Here is a 20,233-nt window from a genome sequence, read left to right as displayed (position 1 = left end):
TAAAGTAAGTGTGCATTACTTCAGCTGCTCAGGGTTGATTTAAAGGCTTCTGGAGTTGCTGGAAACTTTTTCCATTTTGGGAGGTGCTAGAAGGCTTAATGACAAAACGAAGTAACATTTTAGGACAAGTACAGAACTGCAATTTGTTAACAGCTCCTACTTTGAGCCATTCTTCTAGAGTTTTGCAAAATTTCCAGAGGACATTTTTGTGCCATCTCTGGTAAATAGATCCAATAACAACAGTTTCTGTGGAAGGTAAATTTTATAGGACTTCCTCCAAAAGGAAACAGAACTGCCTTCTTTAAAAACACCTAAAAAGTGCTTTCCCTGTTGTGGACGCATCCTGAAACACGGTGAGCCGGCAGAGTGCTGTTGCTGCGAGCAGGATGACCCACGCGCTGGGCTCCTCAGGGTGACAGCGGCCAGCAGACCTCACCCAGAACCGTGTCTGACTCCGTAAGTCCCCGGCTCCCAAAGAATGGGTGTACCCCCGCAGAGGCTGCCTGGCTGGCGGGAGGCACCCAGGTCCGGCAGGGGCAGCACGAGCTGGGCTGGTCCCAGCTGGTCGAGAGGGAACGCGGTGCCTGAAGGGGAGAGAGGAAGGTGGTGGATCCAAACTCTCCTGGGCAGTGGCAGGTGGTAAGGCAGGTGGACACCGGCCTCAGCTTTGGAGCCTGAGAGCTTCAGGATGGATGTTGGGAAGAGCTTTTTCAGCCGAGGGTGGTAGAGTGTAGGCAGAAGTTGTCCAGAGGGTTGGGGGAATCTCCAGCCTTGGGAGCTTGCAAGACTGGTGGGAAAACTCATCCAGAGCTGGCAGCAGACTTGCTGTGGGTGGGAGACTGGGCCAGAGACCTCCAGAGGTCCCTTTTCCCTGATTTCGTGGAGCTATTCGTCCTGCCTGCTGATCCCTCTGCAACTGCTTGCAAGTTGCCTTTCGCAGTCAGTCAAGCACATCTTCCACACAGGGCACGGTGGGTGATTACTCTTCTTTTCAATGCAACGGCTTTAAAATCCTGCTTGTTTTAGAGGGTTTTTTTTCCTTTCTGCCTGCTTTTCTCTCCAAACAAGGATATGTTTGTGCTTCTAAAGTGGCTGCTGTGATTAGTGCTGTAATCTCTGTATCAGCTTTTACCTTTCCAACCAGAGAGGGAAATTAATTCAATTCCAGTATCCGCTCCTTTCATACATTTTCCGAAACACCATTTGCTCAGCACATAAATGAATGGGGAAAAGTTATAACTTTATTCTGATTTTAAGGGTGATCAAGTCCCTGAATCCCTCCTAAATCCCTTGGAGAATGGTGCATGGGAGGAGGAGGAGGAGAGATGGAAGGGCTGGCGCAGCTCTAACACAGCCGGCTCGATGAAGAGACTGATGCTCCGAGGCCGTATCCATCAGGAACCAAGCTACAATTTGCCTGGGTGAGCCCACGTGGCTGCGGGTTTGCCATCGAGGGGAGCACACGTGTGACTTCGCCTACGCTGGCTGGAACCTTCCGATATTTACAGCTTTAGCGAGCCGGACTTTATTTTTTTCTGCTACTATCCATCTAAATACCTTCTTTTGTGCAAATCCACTTTAGGTGTGCTTCTTTGCACGTGGTTGTACGTTGTGTTTTAAGAACTGTCCTCCTTATTCGTCGCAAAACGAAGCCTGCTGGCAAGCGGAAGGCTGCTACAGATGTTTCCATGAGAGAGTTGCAGCTCTTCTTTCTGGTTAAGCTCCGCACACACATATCTAATTACAGCTTTGTGGCTGGCATAAGGTTATAGAGGGAGGAAAGCGCGTGCTGAAAATCAGTTTAAATGATTTGAAGGCAGTGACTTAGTGCTGAGGGTGCTGCCTTTGCACCGAGACAGGAGGCAAAATGCTGGCGGCACGCACGGGGACCATGGGGAATAAAAATGCCGAGGAAACCCTGAAGCTGAGGAAGCAATCAGTGCTTTCTGTGGGGAGCAGGGACAGAACCCTGAAGAGCTCCTCGGAAAGTGGGAAGGAGGGCCGAGCCCGGTCCGGGCAACCCCAGCAGCGTGCCCAGCGGCTGGCTCTGCTGCGGGAGCTGGAGATGAACTGGTACCTGCGGATCTGCGAGCTCTCACGCGAGTACACCATCGCCTACACCACTGGGATGCCCCACAGGTGCGTACCCCGCTTTGCTGTTCGGACAGCGGCAACTTGCATTCCACTAATAATAGTAAGGATTATGATTATGATTATGATTATGATGACAATAATAGACATATTTTGGCTTTACGAGTCTGACTTTTCTTATCATTTGTTTTTTGTTGTTTGTTTTTTTTTTCTCCTGCACGTGCATTACAGAGCTGAAAATTCTGCAAACTTGTTTCTTAGTTTCAGTAACTTCTTTGGCACAAGGTACTTGTGTTTTTTTTCAGCCTTACGATTCCCACGAGCTCTTTTGTCCAAGTGGCTGTAGTTTCATTTGAGTTCTGTTGAAAAGTTGCCGCTGTTGTGCAGGGACCGTGCTGGTGACAGGAGAAAACGGCAGGAAAGCCTTTGCTGGGAACTGGTGGCCCCGTGTCCCCCATCCCTCTCTGGAGCCGGCAGCAGCGCAGAAGCCACTTGAGAGGGGAAATGTGCGGCTGCTGCCTTCTAATCCATAGATCTTAAACGGTACAGCCTTCACAATCTGATCTTACTCCTTTTGAAAACAATTTAAAGGGATCTTGGTATCAGTGGAAATCAGACGTGCGAGGCTCTAATCTCCTGTGCTGAAAATAAGACCCTTAATGAAATAGAAACCTAAATACAAATTGCCCGGCGCTGGTGCCTCAGCTTTGTTATCCCTGAACAGCAGCAGCGTGGGGACGGGCGGCTGTGCTCGCTCAGGGCGATTTGGGGACTGGCAGAGGTTGGATGTGGGTTTCCTTCTCCATAAGGGACAGGGCTGCTACCAAAGGGGGGTTCTGTGTTTTGCCCAGCAATGCACAACTGCATCCCTGGCAGCAGGGATTTCAGCTGAGATGTCGGTGAGATCTTTGCTAATCCAGGACAGAAGGGGGATGCCTGAATAGCCTGGCACAAATTGAGATCTTGCAGACACACTGGGATTAGAAACTAATAAAAATGTCATTAGAATAAAAATTAGAAACAGGATAACTGAAAAGGAAAACAAGATATAACTATGAGAGATGGAGCCAGTAGTTAAACTCAAAAATGTCTAACAAGCACAATGAATGGATATGAGTGAGTGAGTCTGTAGATTAAGACTGAGAAATTTCTCGGGTACAAAGCTCGTTGACTAGACCAGCCCATGGTCAGATCCCTGTGGTGTTATGCTATAAAAGCAAAGCACTGGGGAATAACTTTTGGGAGAATGAAGTTTTTAATGATGCTGATCAATACAAGCCTCTAAAACTCCAAACCGGTGGAACTTTTACATCTAAATAAAATCAGACACCTTGTGGAAATGTTTCTTTGCCATTAGTTTACCTTGCATTATAGATGAGGAGAGAGCTGGACCTTACAGAGGTAAAATAAAAGGCAGACCTATTTTAGGAGCTGGAGATCAGAGGGAATAAGGAGAGAAGTTGGGAATCCCAGCTGGACAAACGGCGCTTAAATAAAGTGTGTTGTTGCAGACCCGTCCACGCCTGCTGCAAAGCAGCTGCAGCAGAGATCGCAGCTACAGCCTTCAGTCTTATACTGCTTTGGGGGGAAATGCATTTTCTATGCCTCAGGCATGGCTGCAATCAAACAACGTGTTTTCTGCCGTTGAGTGTACTTGGGCTGCAAAGAGTAGAGATTGAAAGCACCGCCTGCACCCCAGCACTGATGGTTCAGATCAGCACCATGAGAACAGGATCCCCTTCTCTGGGCAGGAACATAGAGGGAACCACAGGGCTGGGGGCTCCGGGGATGCTGGGGATCCCCAGGGCTGGACCCCTCTCACCACACCATCCCAGGACATCAAGGTCCATTAGTGCCCTCAGGGTCCTGACACAACAGTTGCAGAGAAAGAATAACTGGGTGATCCAAATGTCCATGTCAACCTCCCCTCCGCGACATTGAATCATAATCTTTTAAAATATGTTCTGGGTTTGGGATCAGTCTTCGTTTATCTGCTTTGAAAGATTTAAGGATTAGTTGATTTCATGATACATCCATCACTTGATTATTTAACTTAATTTTCCAATGTATTTGGGACTGAAATGACAGTCAGAAAATTGAATGAGTTTTTAAAATAGAAAAGCCTCAGAAATCTGTCTCCGTGGTGTGTAGCATCCATTGTCATTGTTTGCTCCCTCTGGGCTGTTGTTGGCCAGGAGAGGTTACTGTGGTCCTCCTCGAAGTCCACCTTGACTGCAGAGCACTGAATGCACTTGTGCACTGGCTTTGGTAATGCAGCAAAGCCCACGTTGTTTCTCCCATCAGCCCTCAGGGATGAAGACCCTGAAGCTTTGTGTTTGCTCTTTAGCTCTGGTGAAATAAGTGTTGGTTTGTAAACTTATTTTTAGGCAAAGACCTCAGATGTGTATCTCTGTCTTCACCTGCTGCCCTGTGCTGAGAGGCACACGTGTCTGTGAAGCAGGGGTTTGTAGTGCTGGTGGCATCTCAGGGGCTTTACCAGCTCCCCTCCTACAGCACCTCTCCGTCCACAAATGGGTTTCTGTGGGGGCACGCAGCCTCCTGAAAGCTGATGCTCGTTCCCTGCCCCAGCTCTGATGCCCAGAGCTCATTCCTTTCTCAAGTATTTCCCTTTTCTGTCTGTTTTTAGATTATTTTTCTCTTCTTGGTGTTTGACTTCTCCATAGCCTTTGGTTTTTTTTGTTAATTGTCAAAGCTCCAGGAGGCTGCAGATACTCGGGAGGTTTACAGGCCAGTTAACCTGAGCTTTGAGATCTTACAATGGGCTATGAGCAAACAAAATGTTTCAGTGACTTGCATAAGAGATGCTTGCAGTGTTCATCTGTCCAGCCCAAGGCTTGAAATAAACCCTGTGAGAATACTTGTTTTATATTTATTAGACTTGGATTGAATCCCAAACAAATATTTCTCATTATCTAAATATAAGACCTGGGAAACAAGGTCGGTGCTCTGTTCCCACTGGCAGTCCTTATCCCTTGGAGGACTTGACCATTATAGGTTTCGGCAGATGAATAAGATTGCTGATCTTGGCCGGTATCCATCCTGGGCATCAATTAAAATGAGCCAATTGCAATAATATAAAGAATGTCTGGGACAAACACATTGCTCCATAGTCCTGTGATCTTCTTGGGCAACACAACCCAGCTCACACCGTCCCGTACTGGTGGGATTATGATGGCACTGGGCTCTTCTCTCAGCAGACTGTAGGGTGGAAGCTCCTGAGGACGCAACGCTCCAGCACCTGCTGGGCATTGAGGGTCTCTGCAACTTTGTGTGTGGACCATGCATCTGTACAAGCCCGCCTGTGCGGATATCCCACCCCACAAACCAAGCCTGCAGAAGCCAAGCGAAGCGCTCCTGAAAGGTAAAAAACAAAGTGCCGTCCCCAGAGCCTGCCCTCCCACCGCAAGCTGGCCAGGGAAGCTGAGCCAAGCCACCGAGCTGAAGCAGCTGGAGAAGTTCCTGCACGTGCATGGGCTGTGCCTGCAAGAGACTGTCCGAGCTGAGACAGGAATGAAGTACAGGTACTTCTGCACGTGCCAGGGTGCTTGGAGGCAAACAGCTAAAGCTATGGGAATCTTGACCAAACAACCCGTGCACACCTTCAGGCAGGCTTATAAAATCTGAAGACATTGTCTGCTTTAGTAGCTTTTCTTCTCTAAGTCTTTTTTGAGCGCTGGAAGAATTGGCGTGACTTTGGGCAATGGTAAATGCATGTGACCTAGGCTCTGAAAACTTTGAATTTGATTTTTCTCTCCTAATATTAGTTGGTTGTGTCCATCTTCCGAACTTCTTCTTTCAGATTTGGGTGGAAGTATTTACTCTTTCTGATGTTTTAATGAAAACTCATTTATTTATATGCTTTAGAAAAATAACAGCTAAAGAGTGAAACGAAAGGTGGAGAACAGACACTTTTTGACTGTGGCTGGTGTTGGGTGCAATGTCACTCCTCAGTCTCCCATAAAGCTGGAGCAAAGGGATTAAAAGCCTGAGAATTGGACTCTGGAGGGGTTCAGGCTGTGAAATATATAGCTTGTATCTTAGAAGGCACATGCAAAGGACAGGGCCTCATCCATGCAGGGAGCTGGGAGAGCCTGGGGAAAGAGGGTGTAGGCTGGGGGACAATGACTGAAGAAGACATAAGTGGCCTTGGCCTGGTTATCATTTTGTTTTGTTTCAAAAGAGATTCATTTTAAAAGGATGACATCCCATATGGAAAGTAGAAACACTCTCCGTGCTTCTAATAAAAGAAAATTGCGGTTTTTTTTCCCGAAAGATTGACTTTTGCCCATGTCCAGTCAGGGCTTAACACTGAAATAAAACAACCTGTTTACTATTTTTATGGAAACAGCACAGTTGTGTCACAACTTTAGCTGCAGGATGGGGAAATTTGTTGTTTGGAGGCATTGTCTCGGGAGGACTGCATGCGTAAAATAAATGCTTCAGAGCCAGCACCAGAAGACACAGCAAAGGGCTTCGTACCTCTGCTCTGCCTGTGCGGGTTGGGATCCTTGGAGCAACTTGGGGTTGCAGAACCTTAAAAGCTGATGTAAATAAGTAGAGAACTGAGCCCACAGTGTTCGAGTGATGAAAAGAGAGAATGTCCAAAGGCAATGGAATGGCATCCCAGGGATGCCACACTCGGAGCAGAGCTATGATAGATGTAATCCCTGGCATCACTCTGGGTTAGCAGGAGCGATGCTGTCCCTGAGCGAGATACTCTGATTAACTGTTTTTTTTGGATCTGGAAGCTTGCTTCTTTTCTAATGAGAAATACTTTTGCTCCTCTTCTGATGATCCTAATCCCGTGTGGCAGTTGTGTTTGAAACGGTTGGTGTTAGCGCACACATGAAAATTCCCATGTATCTTATTTCTCTGCTAATTCTACACTTTCTATGGTGTTGGCCCACTCCAAACATTATTTAACACTTACTGTGCCCTTGCTGAGAAGCACAAGTAATGTCGTAGCCACACAGTGCTCCCAAAAACCAGTACGGTCTGGTATCCAAAGTTTCCTTCACAGGAGATTACCCTGATGTGCAGACACCTCCCTCCTGGTCCTGAACCTGACTGCTCCCAAGTCAAAAACCCATTGATCCAAACTCAACAGCGATATTCATCTCTCCTTGCTGCTGCATGGACAGCCTGGAGGAGAAAACTTCTGTAGGGATGGATACCCAGTTCTTGGATGCGCTGGAGACTGAGTTTTTAAGAAAAATGTAATCAATGAGATATTCTGGGACTGTTTTTTTGCCCCTCAGTAGTGGGTGTGGTTGAGTGCTCGGGTCCAGCGCAGACTCCGTGCAAATAACTTCCTACACCTCTGTTTCTCAGTTTATAATCTGAAGTGTTCTTCATTTGTCAGAGCCTTAAGTCACGGTAAAATAAAGCGTACGCTTAATTTCTATTGAAGCTGATGGATTCGAGCATACGCTTGATTTTAAGTACGCGTATTTTTCATAGTTAACAGAAATAGCGATGAAATACTGTGTTTCACGTCTATTGTACCCAGGAGAAGGGGGCTGTGCAGAGGGCTCTGCTGCGGGGCAGGAGGGATTTTCCAGCCATTGCTTGCTGCTTTCTGTACATCTTTGCTTTCCTAGCTTTAGAAGTACAGAGACTCTTGGAGTTTTATTGTGATCTTCAGTGTTTTCTTTTCCAACACAGCTTGTTTTGCATTCCAGACACTTCTTCAGACATCCGTAGGTTTAGTCTAAAGACAGCCCAATCAAAATAGCTCTTAATAAAAAAAGGGGTTTTAATTATGTGTGGAACGTAATGCATTATTAACATGAAGCACTTACTAAATGCACATAAGCTGGTTTATTTATAGGATGATTAGTTCTTTTTCCTTTCATTGCTTTAGCAAATACAGCTTAGTTCAGCCTATTACTGAATAACCGGGAGTGCAGCAATGCATGAGCTTAGTTTGTTTCTGACAACAATAATATTTCTCTCAGTTGAAACACCATTTGTCAAAGCCAATTTTGTGTCTTATTATCCAACGGGGTGTTTGTCGCATGGCTTTCTTCCATATAGGCTTTGCTGGAGTTTAATCTCTTACAGGCTGGACTATGTGGGCTGGATCTCTTCTCATGGCTGGGACTGGGAAACTTCTGAATATTCTGCTCGTGCATGGCTAAAATAGCATCTCTGCACTCGGGCAGCTGCAGTTTGGGAGCCTGGAGGTGAAATGTTATACGTATACATCTGCAAAAGCACCCAGGCAACTTTTGCAAAACACGCTGTTGGCAAACGTTATAAGTGGAAAGTATTTATGGAGGTCATAGTCTCCTGAGGCACTGCTGGATTAACCCACACAGCAGACTTTGGAGCTGGGGATGTAGTTTTCTATTCATATTTTGTCTATTCTATATTTAGTTGAGGTTTTGTTCAGGGAGAATGAGTTCGAGCCTCCGGCAAACTCACTTCGTTTGGAGCCAGAGCCCCTTCTGGGCTGGGCTGTTTTGCCCAGTTTATGTTGCTCTTCTGGGTTAAGCTAAATAAAAACTTGGAATTTAGGATTGTCATGCTGAAGCTCTTGTTTGAAGACTGGCCAGCAGGTAGCAATTTGCAGGATGGGCTGCTTTTTCTTTTCTGATTGCAATGGGAAATGTCACCATCACAGAGTGAATGCTCAGCCAGGGCAGCAAGGTGTCGGGCACAGTCGGCGCAGGGAGAAGAGGGTGCCTGCCAATCACCAGAGATAATCGGATGGTAAAACCCACCCTCACTCGGTTGTTTCTTTTTCCCCAAATCACTTGCAGCCTCTTTTGATGCTGAGGAGGAGGAGGAGGCTTGTGCTGGCGCATGGAACGCAGAGGTGCTGGAAATAAAAGTATTGTCCTGACCATATAGTTGATATCTCTTAATTCTAAAAAATGAAAATACTTACCATGGCTAAATACAGCAAAAAGAAATACCAGTCAGCTCTAGGGACAAAAGGGATGCGATTTGAGTGCCTGTTTTGGTGTGTCTTCTGGTGATACAATTCTGTGTCAAGAAAAGCAATAAGTGAGTGAAATACTCAGTCTGCAGCTCCAGAATGAAAGTGGTTGTTCAGCTACTTTGCTGTTTACCTCTAGGTATTACTAGGGATCACACATGCTAAACTTAGTAGAAAGGCTGTACAGTTTGGGAACCTCATGAGGCAATTATGGCACTTGGGTGACAGATTCAAAGCCTGAAATAGCAAAAGGTTTTCGATGAGTACCTGGGTTTTGCGGTGACTAAACGTACTGACCAGCGTGGGCAAAAAGAGGAGATACTCCTGCAGAAGAACCGTTGCTGAAGCCATCCCCAGCCCTGAGTTATGTCAACTCATGGTAGACACAAGGGCCAACACCATGTTAGTAAATGCAACACGCTTAAAGGTAAAATACTAGGGGTTTATATCATTTTCTGGGAGCTGACATTTCAAATTCTGCTGTCGGTGCTGACCATCCCGTTTCAAAGGGATACAGTAAGCTGGGCTACAGGAAGCAGAGGGCTCTGAGTGGTGGGATTGTCCCTGCACTGGGTGATTAAACAGGTTTTTAGCTTAGGAAAAGGATGACTGACAGGGATTACAACAGATGTGTTTAAAATCGGGAACAGCCTGTAGCAAGTCGCTCACTGACTCCTGTAGTGCAGGAACCAGGGCGGAGTGCAAATGCAATTTCTGGACAACAGGTTTAAAACACAGTAAAAGCTTTCCTTGCATCTTGTAATGAAATTGGGGAGCTCGCTGGGGTGGGATGTTTTGGATGCAGAAAGTATAACCATGCTCAGAACGTTATTAGGTATCTGGCAAGGCCATCAAAGGCTGTTAAATACAAAGGGGTGGATTTAGCCTCTAGCGCAGCAAATTTTTAAATGGCAGATGGCAGAAAGCCAAGATGTGATAACAGGAATGGCATTACTGGGTTATTGTTCCGTTCTTTATAATCTTTTCTTAGGACCTGCTCCTGGGCATTGTCTGGACTGCGTTGCTGATCCACAGGGATGCTTTGCTCCTCACCAGTCTTGCTGTTGTTACACTATGCAATACAAGATGGATCGATGGGCAGGGGGTGAACAGGCAGATGGCACTCTCCAGCCCTAATCCCTTCTTCTGGGTTGATGTTTGTACCCCTATAGGGCTACCAAAGCCGAGGGGAATTTGTGAATGATCGCTTTGCCATAGCTGCTTTTCAAGGCTCCCTTGGCCGGGCTCGTTTCATGCATCGAAGCTTTAAAATATCTAATCTTTAGATGGCAAAATATAGGAGAGCATTTGATGTAGTCCTATAATCCTGCACTATAATCCCATCCTAATCTGCTCAATTCAAAGCACGGTTGCATTATATTTATTGGAATATAGTTTACAGCACTCACGTTTTCCCTGTTCCCTGTGCAGATTGATTTATGGAGCCACATCCAGCTATTTTTTTTTTGATAGCCAGGGTAATTTTTATAAGTGTGGTGTTTTTTTCAGTCTGTTCAAACTATAGGTCTTGTTGTCTGGGGCAGCGGTGCTGACATATTTCCATGTCTATCCTTTTTCCGAATGATTTCAGTTTGCACTTAATCCTTGGATTTTTGTGGGTTTCTGTAGGGTTTTTGCCCATCTTGTGCACTAATGGGGTAGGATGGGATGAAAACAGGTGTCATGCGTGTGTTAGGATGTGACCAGGGTATCTGCAGGTGCATATGGCATTTGGAGCATGATATTTCCTCCTTGAAACAAGAAATCCCATATTCCTCCTTCAGAATCATGGTACACGCAGCCTGTGTGCAGTGTGAGCCCCATCTCCCCGGCTGGGTTTCGGCAGGAGGAGCTCTTTAGCTGCTCATACAATGCTGGTTCCTAATCCTGCTGCTTTCTGCCTTGCTGCCAAGCGATAACATGTGTGCGTGCCTGCACACACGTGTAGGTACACATGTGCGTGCACACACGCTTCCTTTTGCAGCATAAAGCCCTCAACAGCAGTGACAAACCCATGTAAAAGCTCCGATCCATCACTTTGGCACTTTCAGAGCTATTCACATCTTTCTGTAGGAAGCTCCTCGTGCTGTAGGTGGAAGACAAAGCAAATTTTATCCTCGCCTTTTCCCACCGCAGCAATAAATCCCAGCTACTCCTCGGCTGCGTGCAGAGCAGCAGCTTCTGCAAGTGCTGAGCAGGAATTTGCATGCTTGCTACTGCTTTTCACACACCTTCTGCTCCTGTCAAACTCCAGCTTGAAAGCCCGCACTGCCAGATGCTGAATAAATCACCAGCTCTGTGGGCAGGATGCTGCCTGCTGAGCTTGCTCCGCACTCCCTGCAGCGGCGGTGGAGGTGCAGAGCATATCCAGCATCTCTCCGGGGGGCTGACTTGAAAGTCTGGAATATTTATAGGAATATTTATACAAAGGTTTGAAGTCTGAAGTCTCCCTGTGTGCCCTGAAATCAGACTCAGTCCACACGTTCTTGGCTAAACAGGTTTTATCTGAGAGTCTTTGAGCTGACGTTTGGGTCTGCTGAGACTTGGACCTTACTGCGTGTCACGCTGACACAAACTGCTGAATGGTGGATTGAGTTAAGGAAAATCCCAACTAAGGCTCCTCTAGCAGCTGTCAGGTCACTGGTTTGTTTCAAAGCTCCATCCTTTAGGAAACGATCATAAAACCAGCCTCTGGCAAGACCTTGAAGAGTTTGGCTTCAATGCCAGGCCAAGGGCAAGTCTCCGTGTCACCAGCCATGGTGCGTGCTCCAGGAACGCTGACTCCACACTTGGCATAGCAGATGGCCACACTTCAGGTGGAATAAAAATGGATTTTGGTCTTCAATACAAAGCCAATGCTGATTTAGTAACAATTCTTTTGCTTTGCTTAATGAAAGTAAGTAACCAAATGCAGTGGCAGCAGCTCCTCCAACATCTTTCTCCCTCCCTGCAGTTACTCCTCCTGCCCCATTCCCATCCTTCCCACTACCGGTCTCTCAATATGAACAGAAAGTGCCGCTTTCCACCCCCAGAGCGGGTCCACAGCCCAGTCAGAGAATTCTCTTGATTTTTCTCTTTGTTATTAATCCTAGGTTGTATGCTAATGGTTGTCATCAGTGATTTTTCACTGCACTCAGGATTTGTGGGGTATGCAAGCCTGGGGGGATGTAAAGAGGAAACTTTTTCTGGAAATGTGATGCTTTGTCCAGTCCAGCAGGTCTCAAAGGCAAAAGATTTAGGATAAAAAGTGCCTTTCTGAGATCTGGGGATATTGGGAAAAATTTAGCAGAATCAAAGGTTAAATGTCTGAGAGGAGGTGACGATGTAATTCCAATCAAGTTTAATTTTAACACAGAGCTGTCGGGTGCGGGGACCCCACATCATCAGGCTCCTGTTTTCTCCCCTTCCTCAGAATTACTCCAGCATCAGGAAATAGTTGCTTCCCAGGATGGACTGTGGGAAATAACATGGGAATAACAAACCCAACACAGGGCAGAGGTGGAGGGTGTGCCCTGCAGCGGTGCTGGGATGGGGATCTCCTGGGGATTCTGCTCTCGGTACTTCTAGATGTATTGCCTGGTGCTGTCTGCAGTGAAATACTAGGTATGACTACAGTATTTCGGGATGCTGCTTCAGCCAGTGACTCCTCATCCTCTGGGCAGTCTGTCATGCTGGTGCAAGTATGAGTTAGGGATGCTGTGGGAGCGCCAGCATCATCCCTGCACGCTCAGCAAGCGATGGAGCTCACCAGGGCGCTACTTTGTACCAGTCTTGGAATCAGAAGTGGGTTTTTTTTACAGTGCAAGCAAGCCGAAATTATCAGCAGAAATGTATTCTTGTTATTCTGTCTTTTTCCCTATACAGAGGTGACCACCTTTCTGTTTCCGCTTTTCCCTGTCAGGCCGAGGCCCCTCGGGTACGCCGGCAGCCGGGCTCCCCTCTGCCTCGGCTTTGCCTGCTGCTGCCTGGGGACCTTGACTTGAAAGGCAGCATTTTCCATGGCTAAACTGCCTGCTGCAGACCTGCTACTGCCTGATAAGCTATTTTTTGTGTTGTTTTCAGTGTGTATTTTCAAAGTTGCTTGGCTTCCTCCCTGTGCCAGAAAGACTCCAGAAGGCGATGCAGTGTTTCCATAATTCCCCTAGCATGGTTGCTATTTTTTCCTGCGGCGTTTGTGAAATCCGTGAGGGTCCTTGCTGTGTCCAAAGAAGCACGGTGAGGCTGTTGGGGTTGAGCATCGGTTGCCCATCCCAGCCGGGTTGATGAAATGCACATTTTTCATTGCAGAATAAGACACTCCGTAGACTGCAGGAGTAATTATTCTTTTCCTCTGAGGACCTAATGAGTGGTTATACATTTGGCAATAAGTAACAATCCTTCTGCTAATTAAATGGGCACCATTCCAGTATGAAAGTGGTGGTTCAATACCATTTGGGATGTGTGCGGAGACCGGGGCCTGCTTGCCTCGCCAGTGCTGGCCTGGAGAAGTACAATGGACCCTTGGCTTGAAAGTGCTTGGCGGTGCTTGGAGATCACCTGAAAACTTGAGAGTGCCTCGCATTTCATTTACTAAAACGACATTTCACCGCTCTGAGGCACAACATGTTCCTGCCTCGGGTGAAAAAATAAAAGTTAAGAAGTCTTTGCAGCGTGCTCTGGAAGGGAAAAGAGCAGTATTTTTCTCCTTGGTCCAAAGGAAGTGGAGGGAAAACGAGGGAGCTAAAGAGTTCCTGCAATCCCTGGCTTTTTCCTGGCAGCAGAGCTCTCTGCTTTCACCCCTGGGCAGGCACAAAATGGTCTTAAAGCTGACTCTGGTGAGACCTTATGGTGGGAGAAGTCACCCTGCTCAGGTAAAATCAGATTCCTGAAGTCCTGAAGTGATGATTTTTTAACTAGTGATGAAGACTAGGAACTAAGTCCTGGAGGAAGTGCTGACGCAATGGTTTTTGCTGTATCGCCTTCCCCAAAGGGGAGCCTGGCAGTGTGAAAAGGCAATGATAAAATTAATTGCGCTGAAGATCATTTCTTAGTAATCTGCTGCATTTCAGCAAATGACATTGTTCTGGGGGATGCGATAATTCTCCTTAATGACTAATTCCAGCAGATGCCTCTCGTTATTCTGGGAGCGCTGGTCAATGTGAAGAGTTTTCTCTCCGATGCAGGGAGTGAGGTCCTGTGCCAATTTTACTGGATGGAGCTGATGGGATTCTTACCCCGTGCCACTCTCTTCAATAATTAGAGATATTGTAGCAGCTGAAAGACAGAATCTCAGGAGAAGGATTAAAATCCCTTTTTAAAAAATCCCTATTTAGGAAGGTGATATTTTAGTAGCACTTATTATTCAGTATTGGTTTATGTAAGGTGATCACGGGTGGAGACACTCAGCGTTCATTCGGATTGCTCACAGACCAGTGCAGGTTTCCATGCGGGCCGGAGAACGATGCACCTCAAGTGAAAGCTGAGAGTTCCTGGGTGAGTGGGACATTTCCTGAAAGGGTATCCATTGGAAGAAAGTTTTGCAAACAATGCGGTCTGCCGTATCTGTTCTTTAGTCTCACCCTCTGCCTGCTCATCTCAAAGAATCCTAAGTTATTGCACGATAATTAGTCATCCATCTGCTACAGCACATCCCAGAAAAGGGCAGGATGGCGTTGTGTATTATTCAGCATCCAAGACCGAGACCATAGCAACATATTTCTTCATATAAGTTAATTTAGAGTTTTAAGCTGTTACAAGTAATGCTTGGGTGATATTTGACGTGTATGGATAACAGAATGATATACGTAATTGCCTAAAATCTACTATTCAATACGCACAGACAAGTTGGAAGAAAACAGCTTGAGATGAGTTTTATTTGGAATAAATTTATCGGTCAGGTTAACCTGGGAAAAGATTTGCATTTTTCTATATCTGTCTTGGATATGAGTATAGCAAAATGCAAAAACACGTGTTTGCCTCCGTGCTTTTTCCTAACTCACCCTCTTCCTTCAACACTTTTATATCTTTAGGGCAGAAAAGCTGCGTGCAGTTGCAGAAGTTTGGTGGTTGTTGAACACCTCCTGCCGGTTTGTGGGCTCAGGGCGGGCGTTGGGGCTGACGTTGTGTCCCTCAGTGCCTCTGGACCAGACTCTGCATCGCAACACTGTGCAGGGCCTGATGCTCCTTCCCTAAAAACCCTGAGGTACAGCAGAAGTGAGGTGAGTGTTGAGCAACCTGTGACCATTTGCTGCGTGGTGTCATTGGTAAGAGTCATTGGGCACTGGAACAGCTGCCCAGGGAGGGGGTCGAGTCGCCTTCCCTGGAGGTGTTTAAGGAACGGACGGATGAAGTGCTGAGGGTCATGGTTTAGGGAGTGTTAGGAATGGTTGGACTCGATGATCCAATGGGTCCTTTCCAACCTTGTGATTCTGTGATTCTGTGATTCAGCCTGGCACAACAGCCCTGGATGCCCCAGGATATTGCTGGGATGGCACTGCTGCTGCTGGGGATGCTTCTCCCCCCTGTGACAAAGAGGGACTGTTCAGTTACCCGAGTCGAGGGCTCCAGCCTTCCTGGAAGAGGAGAAAACCCAATAAAACCTCTTTTTCTGTGCAATGGAGCTTCATGCAGCTCTAAGTGTTTTAATCATGTTTAATCATGCTGAATGTACTACAATACGTTAATATAATAGTCAATTCCGGAGCCCTTCTTGTAAGCCACTGGCTTTCAGTCATCTGAGAAATGAAATGGATAACAGGGAAAAATTAAATTACCTGGTTTGGAGTGAGGAGTAGTGCAGCTTAATAGGGCGACAGGCAATATGCTGGTGGATGTTTTCCATCTGCAGGGATAAGTGACTGATTAATGGAATTGGGCACCCAGTAGGTTACATCCTCTTTATAAAACACAGCAAGCCCTGGGTCTCTGTTTCAGTACTGATTCTTTCACATTATATTAAGGAGCAATTTATTTAATATTACGTGGAGCTAAACTATTGCAAAGCTCTTTGGTAGCAGGCGGCTCCCTGGGTGTCCTGGGGTTGTACCAGGGGTGCTGTCAGCTCTCAGTGGGTGCTCCTGGTACAGGTGGTGAGCATCCACAGGGCTGGCAAGTGGGTGCTTTGGACACCCTGGAGAGCCTGAAAATGAGGTAGGATCTTGTTCATTAATTCCTCATGAGCAGACCTCTATATGATGTATGAATTGCTTATGTTATATAGGAGCGCGTGCAAAAAAAACCCAAATGAGGGCTCTGAAACCAGGTGGGTGTAGGAAGTTGGAACAGGTGAATTTTCTCCTGCTGGTTTTTAACCCCCTATTTCTGCAGACAACCTGGCACAGCTGTGGCGAGGCTGTAGCCGTGGGTCTCTGCTCTGGGAGCTCAGCTCCCGCTCTGGCAGAGCAGAAACCTACAGCAGTGCTGCCCGTAGGGAAGCAGTCTCACCTATTTACTACCCTGCTGGCATCTGGCTCAATTCTAATTAGAATTAAACAAAGCTAGTGTATTTTTCACGCCAGTTTTGATTCGTTTATCGTTTCATCACATCCTGAAGAGTCTGTAACATGAGCGTGGGGACTGTCCCTGTACAAGAGCAGGGTCGCATTTACAGTTTTGCATATCATGGCTTCCCCAGGGCTGGGATGATGCTGCTTCGTTTATACCATATTACATTAACACATTGTGTGGTTAGCAGGGCCAGCAGCCCGGCTCTGTTTGCCCCTGCTGCTCTGTGCTCTTACACTCCCCGTTTCTGTCCCTTCTGGAAGGATGGAGCCCTCGGAGTCTGGTTGGCGAGTGTGGGGTGGGAGCTGATAACAGATCTGGAGTGCAATCAGAGGCAGCTGGGCTGGGCACTGCAGCCAGCTTGGCTGAAAACCTGCCAGAAAGACATGTTTTTAACTAAAAAAACATTTAATGGGAATTTTGATCAGTCTTCCTCAAGTGCAATTATAAATGCAAATTAAATTTTTCATGCGAAACCAGTGAAAATATGATGGCTGTTTGCTAGATAAGCGCAGTGCTTCTGTTCCGCAGCTCATTTCCTTGCCAAGCTTCCAGGGTCGTTATCAAAAAGAAAAGTTCCCAGGGGGTTTAGACACACCCTGAAAGGGCTACGAATCGCTGTGGGGTTTGTCACTGCTGCTTCGGATGGGACCACTCCTCAGCCGCGCGTCCCACTGTACCAGGGCCTCGGCTGGTAATTAAAATTAATGCCATGAAAGCCCTTTTGGGAGATGCATCCTCATGCCGGCTCTCTCCTGGGAAATTCTCCCCCCTCTCCTGGGTGGCAGCGCTCGTTATCTCGCCAGTGTCCATATCAGCCCAATTTACGGAGATGTAACGGAACTGCTGCAATGATAAGTAATTAGCCCAGCAGGAAACTTGTTTTCAAACAGCTATTGAGATGGAGTGAAATGGCTGAGAGACGTGCACAGGCTGTATTTATAATCAGAGCTTTTATGGCCCAATGAAACTTTTATTGGGACGTAACACAGAATTTTCCTGAGTGCCTCCTGCTGTGCTGCAGAAGAATTATGGTGTGGAAGCCTGAAACCCAAGGATTTGTGGCAGTATATTAAGATAATTCTCATGAAGGCCAGTCTTGGACACTACTGCCTGGAACATTTGCTCTTGATTTTAGAAACGCAGCTGTTGACAGACTCTGGTTGCGTTAGACAAACCAAGTAAAGAAGAGCATTTTTCAGGTGGCAAATCTCCATGGGCAGAGCTCCAGGTTCCTCAGGCTCCACTTCTGGAGCAGGATCTGCCATCACGGCGCTGCTAGACAAATACTCGGTGCTTCCGTGCAGCTTTCTGAAGTTTGGCCGATTCAATTACATTACTTGATAAATACCACCGAGCACTTGTCAGAATGCCCAGTGTGATCAAAACTCTATATGAATGCTGAAATCACATTTTTAATGAGCCTCTAGCCTGCAAGAGGTGACTTTTTGTGTCCTCCTGCATCCCACCCGTCCCTTATGGCTATGGGTGCAGAGGGCAGGTCCCTTCCCTGTAGGGAGCAGAGGGAACGCCGCCAGCGTAAAGGCAGCTACGGGGCTATATTGCAGCTGGTACTGCATTTCACGCCCAAGAGCCAGTGCAGGTGCTGGTTTTGCTGCTGGGCAGAGTACTGGTGAGGTCCCTAAGGCAGCGCAGATTGCTGCTGTCAGCCTGGCCCGGGTGATGCCAGTGGGCAGAGGCTGCTTCTGCAGCAGTGGGAGCATGGTTCGGACTTTGCATTTAATATTGCGTGTAATTACGTGGCGGTGATGCGACACTGATCATTCGCACTGCTCTGGTGAGCAACGATAACCGTAAACTTCTGCTTATGCGTAATGTTGAGGTGGTATCAGGAGTAAAAGCAGTTTGAGCCATGCCCCTCTCTGAGAGCTCTGCGTGCCTGTCTGCGGTGTCTCAGGGATCATCCACGGGGCTGGTGGGGATGTCAAAATGCTCCTGGAAGAGATGGGGCTCAGACAACCAGAAACCCCCAGTGGGAAGAGCACATGGCTGCTTTGTGCTGTGGGGTAAATGCCATTTACCTGCCAGGAGCCTATGAGTGCTGCATTCGCTGCTGTATTAAGTTGCTGTCTTCTATCAGCGTTGAAGAATTTCAATTAAAGAGCTTAAACCGGCTGAGATAGCACCATTGTTGGTGACCTGGATTGCTGGGTAGCATGCAGGGAAGTGGGTTTATGTAACTGGTTGCATGTGGTCGGTGTCCAGCTCTCCTCCGTATTTCAATCTGCAGCTGAATATCGCGGTGTGTCTTCCACAGCGCGGAAACCTTCAGCTGAAATAAGATGAAAACACAGCCAGATGATGTTGTGATTCACTGAGAACATCCCAGGTACACTGGCTGGTTCCTGGCCCCTGCGTGTCCTTGCGGATGTGCCGATCCTGCCTCCTTTACAAAGCAAAAAATGGTTTATGTGGACCATTTTAATAGGAGTGAGGTAGCTGCCAAGGGCCCTGCAGCGGTGAGAGGTGGTGCAGGGACGCGTATGTGGGGTGGCAGTCCTGGGCACCCACCCGCTCGGCCATGGAGCAGCAGAGCTGTGCCCCAGGGAGACGACTGGGATGGATTGGTTTTATCAGCAATCAAAATTTAGAAGAGAATTTTGTAGGAAATTAAGGTTAAGATTGAGAAATACTCAGAATATTTGTGTAAATGGTGAGATTTTATATAGATCAATGAAAATTTCTAGCTTACCTTCTTAAGTAGAAACAAACTTTGCCGCTGATGATGAAAAAAACCCCCATTTTCTTTAATAAAAAGCACTGAATGGTTTTACTTGGTAAAGCATGAATGGCACAGGGATGGGGGCAGAGGCGATCTGCTCTACCTTCTACCCCTTGCTCACCAGCTGGTTTGGCCTCGTTGCCCATGCAGTGCACATTGTTTAATTAACATATGTGGCTACCGCAAGTACAGCGTGCTGCTGAGGTCTGAGCACAAGAAAGGCGTAAATTAAGACCTGCCATCTTAAAAGACTGACGGAGCCTGCCAGAATTTATATGCAGCATATTGTTATTACCAAAAATACAGGTTTAGCTGGCAAAGAGCTTAAATTTAATGACATTAATAGGATGTTAATTGATATTTGTCCAATGAAATGCTTTGCTTTGGTCGAATGGCACAGTAATTAGTGTAAATAGCCTATGACTTCAGCCATCAAAGAGCAAAGTCTCAAGCCAGACTTGGCTTAAAATTTCAAAGTTTCCTCCCCAGAAGGTGAGATCTTACAAAAAGTAAGGAAGAAAGAAGCAAGCTGCGCGTTCATCTTGAGCTGTGCCGGAGGGCCGGGTCTGCATCAACTTGAAATGTTGCATCTGCACCAGGCTGCACATTGGCTTATTTTTATGTTTGAGCTGCACAAGCATCATTTTCCCCGTTCATTACAGCAGGAGCTGTGCAGCCCCTGGGAGCAGACGGCCCCTGCGCCCCCAGCTCGGCTGGCGCTGCCAACCTCGCCTGCACGGACTACTGCGAAGGGGTTTTCCATCAGCCCTCTGTGCCTCTGCGGTGACCAAACTGGCTCTGAGGAATGTATTTTTTTCCTTTTTGGAGGTTTCCATCCTGCTTGCCCCAGCGGTGCTCATCGTCCCTCCCCTGTAAAATCTTGGGCAAGGAAATGGACTGTTCAGGGTATCAAAATGTGTCTTTGCATGGAAGCCACTGGCTTCTGTGCTTGC

The 20,233-nt window shown here is 47.0% G+C and overlaps 1 protein-coding gene across 2 annotated transcripts in view; it reads left to right on the top strand.

Moving 5' to 3' along the window:
• Positions 1–1,041: 1,041 nt before the first annotated feature.
• The window catches only part of KCNAB1 (potassium voltage-gated channel subfamily A regulatory beta subunit 1), a 76,483-nt gene continuing 57,291 nt past the window's right edge, over positions 1,042–20,233 (top strand). Inside the window, exon 1 of one of the 2 annotated variants that reach the window (XM_009559733.2) lies at positions 1,042–2,139. In XM_009559733.2, coding sequence (XP_009558028.1) covers positions 1,868–2,139 — 272 coding nt within the window. In that variant the 5' untranslated portion in view covers positions 1,042–1,867. Of the gene's footprint in view, positions 2,140–5,259; positions 5,634–20,233 lie in introns of those variants that run through there. The other variant, XM_009559734.2, reaches the window with a different exon arrangement.

Source organism: Cuculus canorus, chromosome 9 (assembly GCF_017976375.1).
Source record: "Cuculus canorus isolate bCucCan1 chromosome 9, bCucCan1.pri, whole genome shotgun sequence".
NCBI classification, from domain to species: Eukaryota; Metazoa; Chordata; class Aves; order Cuculiformes; family Cuculidae; genus Cuculus; species Cuculus canorus.
Note: the sequence above shows the minus strand (reverse complement) of the source record. Positions and strands in the feature narration are given on the sequence as shown.